The 7,101-nt window shown below is 39.7% G+C and overlaps 1 protein-coding gene across 1 annotated transcript in view; it reads left to right on the forward strand.

The window, feature by feature from the left end:
• The window catches only part of SLC44A1 (solute carrier family 44 member 1), a 196,051-nt gene extending 191,088 nt beyond the window's left edge, over window positions 1–4,963 (forward strand). The window contains exon 16 of the mRNA XM_031027621.2: window positions 4,205–4,963. Coding sequence (XP_030883481.1) covers window positions 4,205–4,219 — 15 coding nt within the window. The 3' untranslated portion in view covers window positions 4,220–4,963. The remainder of the gene's footprint in view (window positions 1–4,204) is intronic.
• Window positions 4,964–7,101: the final 2,138 nt, after the last annotated feature.

Here is a 7,101-nt window from a genome sequence, read left to right on the forward strand (position 1 = left end):
AGAATGACAGTGGCTTTCTCAACACAGTCCTGGTAACTACAAAAAAAATCGAAGGACACCTTCAAAATCCTGAAGGAAAATGGTTTCCATTGTAGATTCTCCACCTATCCAAACTATGAAATAAATGTGAGGGTAGAATAAAGGCATTTCAGATATATAAGGAATTTACATGGGATCATACCAATTATACCAGATCATAATCAAAGACAATTGATCATTCTAAATGTTTTCTACATAAAAAAAATAATAATCATGATCAACTGTTTTTATTTCAAAGAGGTAGAATAAGAAGTCAGAAGAAAGCAGGATGATAAAAAAAATAATACATGAGGGTAAAATTTGAAACCACTTAAATTCACTTTTTATTCAACAAATATGTACCTAGTGTCTACTTTTTGCCAGCACTGTTTGGTTTTTATTATTTGAGAGAGAGAGCATGCACACAAGCAGGGGGGAGGGGCAATGCAGAAGGGAGAAGCAGACTCCCCGCTGAGCAGGGAATCTGCTGCAGGACTCCATCCCAGGACCCTGGGATCATGACCAGAACCAAAGGCAGATACTTAACCAACTGAGCCACCCAGGTGCCCCTTGCTAGTACTGTTTTAAATGTTCAGAGTACCCTGAAGAAAACAGACAAAAGTCTTTGCCCTTTTAAAGCACATTAGGGAAATGTTTAAATAATAATTATACACCTACTTAGTGAAATATTATGTAACCCTTAAAAATATACGTGAATACCAGAGACATAGGAAATGTTTATAATATAATGTGAGGTAAAAAGAACACAGGCTTGGCCAAAAACAAAAGGAAAGTCATAAACCTGAAATAGGTATGCTACAATGGTGAAATTATGAATAAATTTTTCTTTTTGTAAAAATTCACTTTAATTTTATACTGGGTTTTTAAACGGACAAGGGAAACATCAAAAATTAAAAAAAAAATAGAACTGGTAAAAATCCTATGTTGGCTGTTTAAAATTCTATGCCAAGCATTTCATTTGGAAAGAGTTGTTGTCAAATATGTTTATTATCTGAAATCTTTATTAGACTTTTGCTGGTAGGGTACTATTTGCTAGTAGGATACTAAAGGATATTGTATTTAAGTTCAGGTGCCACCTAAAAAATTTTTCTACCAAGGGGTATTGTTTCTCTTCCTTAAGAGAGAGAATGGGAAATTACCCACTCCTGGTGGGAAAAATACGGCCATTTGGTGAGATGTTATCATGAACGCTTTCTTTTTACTCCAGCTATGCAGGGAAAAATGAGGGTCTCGAAAGGAATGCAGATCCAATGTTAAATTGGAGTCTAGAAAGAGCAATTAAACTTTGCCTATTAATTAGGCATTACCTCTATGAGCTAATGAGCTCTATGAGCAAGGTGAATAGACTCCCTAAAATTGAAACAGAGCAATGTCCCTGGCAGCTTAAAGGCAGCTGATACCATAGTTTTCCATAAAGGACACTCTAATACTCATGGCCAGTGAGGGGATAACACCGGAGGTGATGTTACTGAGCTACTTTCCACAGGTGGTAGTGAGAGCTTATTTTAGCATCATGTGTTTGTACTAAACACGAGACTTCAGGAAACCTCTCAAATAAATAAATAAATCCTTTTTTAAATTTATTAATTTATTTATTTATATTTTTTATTTAATTTATATTTTAATTTATATTTTTATAAATAAATATTTTTTAATAAATATATTTAATTTATATTTTTAATTTTTATTTATTTATAAATAAATCCTCTGTGTGAGGTCCTGTGTCGAGAACTGCTGTATACTATATAGGAAACAAAACTTGCGTGGATCAGCGAATTAGATCTAATCTTGGACATGAAATCTGGGCTCCCAAGGGATCTGACATAAAGGGAAAATTCAGGGAGTCTTGAATGTTATAATCATGCCTCAGGATGAGTTAGATGCTGTGAGTTTTTTCGTGTCCAAGGGCAGTAGGAAAGATAATGATTGCATCAAAGTGAAGTGTAAAATCTTATTCAGTCAGACTACACACATTATTTATATTTGGCTTCTTAAACAATATTTTACAATTTTAAAAGAGGAGGAAAGCTAACTGTAACGTAGTTTCTTGGATGGGATCCCTGGGATGGAAAAGGACATTAAAGAAAATTAATGAAATCTGAATAAAGTATAAAGTTTAATTAATTACTAAATACCAATGTGGGTTCATTAGTTTTAACAAATGTACATAGTGATATAAGATGGAAACAATAGGGAAACAGGGTTTGGGGTATATGGGAACTCTCTGTATTATTTTTACAACCTTTCTATAAATCTAAAACTAATCTAAAATTAAAAAGTGTATCTAAATTTAGAAAATAGGAGGAAAAACTTTTATCTCAATTTCAGACAAATTACAACTTTGGCCTGAGCCTAGTGTTCAGGTGACAAGACGGTAACTAAACGTCCACCACTCTCGGATGTCAGTCTAATCATAGCTTCTGTTAGCTTCGGTGGCAGAAAAAAAAATCTTGAAAGTTGAAACTACAAATCAAAATATATAAAATCATAAAACACAGAACTGATGAGACAGCAATGTTTAGAAAATGTGTTCTGGAACAGAGGAAAGCATTGTCATTTCTTGAGTGAGGAACTGATGCAGTGAGAACAATGACTTGGGGATTTATTCTATCAGCAGTTTGCAAAATGGATTGAAGATGGGGAGAAATCTGCGGCAGGGGATCAGCAAACAGGCAATAATTGGCATGTGAAACAAAAGTCTCAAGACTAAAACCCTAAAATGAAACGCAGGGCAAGGGTTTCAAGCATTATTCTTAGTGCCACATACAACCGGTTTTAGGCACCTGGGGACAAGCAGGGTCTACCGGGGAGACGTGTACTGGGGCGATCTTAGCCTGACTCCACTGCACATTTGAATCATAGAACCACTGTATGTCCCCTTGTTCAAGTCCAAGCTCTCTTGGCATCTTGTCACCTCTGCTTGTCCTTGCAGCCGCCCTGTGCTTATTTGATGGTGGAGCTGGAGTCAATGCTGCTTTTCTATTTTTAACCCATCCTAATGGCTTTTAAAAAACTTTTTATGTGGAAAATATTTCAAACTTATAGAAAAACTGCAGGGATAAGAATGGTACACAGAATACTGTAGACTCTTGTTACACCTATTAAACATTTCTCTCTCTCTCTCTCTCTCTATTATATATATTAATTGGGTGTCGTATATATATGAATGTGTGTACACCCAATATTTTTGAACCATTGGAGAATAATTTGCATACATCATGGCCCTTTAGTCCTAACGATTTCATTGTTTATTTCCTAAGAATAAGGATATCCTTTTATAAAAACCACAGCATATAGCTATCAACTTTGGTACACTTTACTCAGTCATCGTTTCTTAAATTGAACCGAATGATGGGAACACCCGTTATCCTGGTTTGACCTGTCCTATTGCTGAGTCACAGGAGAGAGAAATCCAAAGTCTCATTTGAATTTCAGGTTTGGGTCTTTGAGAGTATCACAGCCTCAGATTTTTCAGATTCCTTTTGAATTTGATTCATTATGTGTTTGTTTGACTGCATTCTTCAGCTATTCTGAAATATCTTTTTCTTTTTTTTTTTAAGATTTTATTTATTTATTTGATAGAGACAGAGACAGGGAGAGCAGGAACACAAGCAAGGGGAGTGGGAGAGGGAGAAGCAGGCTTCCCACTGAGCAGGGAGCCCGTTGTGGGACTCGATCCCAGGACCCTGGGATCATGACCTGAGCCGAAGGCAGACGCTTAACGACTGAGCCACCCAGGCGCCCTGAAACATCTTTTTCAAAGAATAATGCTGATACCAATATTGGCGAACACTAACCGGACATTTATGATTATTCAGGCACTGTTCTAAGCACTCTATATTAATGCACTTAATCCTCACAACTGTAAAGGAACATACCATGACTACCTTCATTTTATACAGGTGGAAATGTAGACATGGATGTTAAATAACTTGACCCCAAATATACAGCTGATAAGGGCATAAGATCAATATTTGAACTCAGGCTCTTTTCTTATTTGTTAATGTGTGTGTGTGTGTGTGTGTGTGTGTGTACTTAGCCTTCTTACATTTCAGTGTCTTCTCTAAAGATGACCCCATGCTATTTCTTGTTATTGATTGGTTCTCATTGTGTCGTGTTCCCCTAGGAGAGAAGCATTCATTTTCTTGATGTGTTTATTTTTCAGCTGAAGCGAAGGTGACTGGTCCCATGAGCCCGGAAGAATGAACTCAGAGAGGCTGTTTACATGAGCGAGGATCTCCCACTCACCAGCTGTTGAGAGTCTGTGGATGAAGAGCAGGATCTTATTACTTCGATGGAAGTGTGTGACCATGTTGCTGAACCACCAACAGCCAAGTGGATTTGGCACAGTGGGGCTGCCTAATAAATGATTCATCGGAAGTATTTGATACAAATCCGTCTTGCAGCAGTGTCTTCAAAGTCAGCGTTGCCTTCTTATCTAGCCTCGTGTATGTTTGTGTGATCTGCTGCTTCTCTCTCCAGCACCGCTACCGGCCCGAAGGCTGGATCCACAATGGAATTCTCCTCATTCAGACTATTTATAGAGCCAGTGTGGGTTCATAAGTATTTACTGAATGCCTGTTCCCTGTCAGTCATTAGGCTGGATGCTTGAAAGCATTTAATCTTCACAAAAATCCTATAAGGTTGCACCTACTTTCTCCATTTTGCCTATGAGGAAACAGAAAGAGAGAGGCTCGGAGGGGTTGTGCTCTCATAACTAGAGACGGGGACGGGGCTATCTGTGTATGGCAATGTCGCGGGGGCGGGGGGGGGGTTCAGGGAGGCTTTAGAGGCGCTGAATAACCATGGAATTATTTTCTAAGAAAAATAACACGATGTGCTTTTAGATGAAGGGTTGATAAACTATGGCCTGTCAAATCCAGCCCCCAACCTATTTTTGTAAATAAAGTTTTATGGGAACACATGTCCAATCCTGTATGTGTTGTCTCTGGCTGTTTCTCTACAGTGGTGTAGTTGCGTAGTTGTGGCAGAGATCATATGGCCTGCAAAGCCCAAAATATTGACTCTCTGGGTGTTTCCAGAAAAAGCTAGCTGATCCCTGTTTCAGGTGACTTAGGAAGAAAGCCAAGTTATTTTTTCCATAGGACTGAAAAACTACTTAAAGACGTATAATGCTGAGATAAGCACTGTATTCTAACGGTGGTGGTGGTGGCAGAGTCGGGATGGGGGGCGGTGGAGGGTTTGGGGATCTAACCCGGGAAGGTTAAGGGACAGGGACTAGAAGGGAGACGTCTGGGCCTCTGGGTCCCAGACTCATCCCACTCACGTCCTTCCTATTCCTCCTGCCAAATCAAGTTTCCTAAAATAACCCTTTGCTCATAAACCTGTAAGTGGCTTCCCACCTACAACATGCTCAAATCCCAACACCCCAGCCTGGAATTTAGAGACCATAACGATCTGACCCCTACTAATTTCTCTTTCCACACCTCGCCTTTTTTTTTTTTTAATCATGAGGAAGTCATGCCAAATTTGAATTTATATCCCAAAGCCAATTTGTCTTTGATTCTTTTTTTTTTTAGTTTTTTTTTAAATGTTAATTCCAGTATAGTTACCATACAGTGTTACATTAGCTTCAGGTGTACAATATAGTGATTCAACAATTGTATGCATTATTCAGTACTCATCATGATAAATGTGCTTTTAATCCCCATCACCTATTTCACCCATCCCCCCACCCTTTGATTCACTTTTTTTTTTTTTTTAAGATTTTATTTATTTAACAGAGAGAGAGACACAGTGAGAGAGGGAACACAAGCAGGGGGAGTGGGAGAGAGATAAGCAGGCTTCCCACCGAGCAGGGAGCCCGATGCGGGGCTCGATCCCAGGACCCCGGGATCATGACCTGAGCCGAAGGCAGACGCTTAACGACTGAGCCACCCAGGCGCCCCTGATTCACTTTTTTTTTAAGAGAGAGAGCGTGTTGGGTGGGGGGGGAAAAGGGAGGGGTAGTGAGAGACGGAGAGAAAGAATCCTAAGCAGGCTCCATGCTTAGCACAGAGACCAATGAGGGGCTTGATCTCACTGCCCTGAGATCATGACCGGAGCTGAAATCAAGGGCTGGATCCTTAACCTACTGAGCCACCCAGATACCCCTGATTCACTTTTGTATAAGTAGAAAAGTAAACATATAAAAGTTTTTTTTTAAAGATTTTATTTATTTATTTGACAGAGAGAGAGACAGCGAGAGCAGGAACACAAGCAGGGGGAGTGGGAGAGGGAGAAGCAGACTCCCCGCTCAGCAGGGGCCTGATGCAGGACTCGATCCCAGGACCCTGGGATCATGACCTGAGCCGAAGGCAGTTGCTTAACCAACTGAGCCACCCAGGGGCCCCTTCTTTTTTTCTTCTTTAATAAAAGTTTGATAACAGGAAACCAGGCTCAGCTTTCATATATGATGCCACTGCACCTAAGTTAAAACTTAAAAACAAAAGAAAAATTTATAAATGTGTTATTTACTTTCCTACAGTAGACATTATCCATTTAAATTTTGAAAAAAACTCTGGCTAAAATTTTTGTTTTGTTTTTAAATTGTAATATAAGCTTCCTCCCACATTGCTATGTATTTTTCATAAAGATAATTTTTCATGCTGCAGAATATTCCATCACTTGTATGTTCCAATGTTTTCTTAATACTTCTCCGATATTGGGGCATTGAGGGCTCCTATTTCCATTCATTTCATCTCCTATCTCCGTTCCCCAGAGTTGTTCTTCTCGGTTCCCACCTTTGCGCAGGCTGTTTCCTTGGCTTGGAGAGGGTCCTATCTTCCCTTCTCGTTGCTGTCTTAAGTTCCCCCTTCCAGCTTCGGTTCTGGCACCTTCCCTCTACAAGCTCCTATTGCTAGGGAAAAGCCCTGCGGAATGAGAGATGGGTTTCAGGTCATGATCTCAGGGTCGTGAGATCAAGCCCCTCACTGGGCTCCGTGCTGGGCATGGAGTCTGCTTAATGTTCTCTCTTTCCTTCTCCCTCTGCCTGCCCCCCGCCCTGCCCCCCCACTCGTGCTCTCTCTCAAAAAATAAAAATAAATAATTGATAGCTCCCAT

The sequence above is a fragment of the Leptonychotes weddellii genome, chromosome 14 (genome assembly GCF_054177405.1).
Source record: "Leptonychotes weddellii isolate Sample4059 chromosome 14, ASM5417740v2, whole genome shotgun sequence".
NCBI classification, from domain to species: domain Eukaryota; kingdom Metazoa; phylum Chordata; class Mammalia; order Carnivora; family Phocidae; genus Leptonychotes; species Leptonychotes weddellii.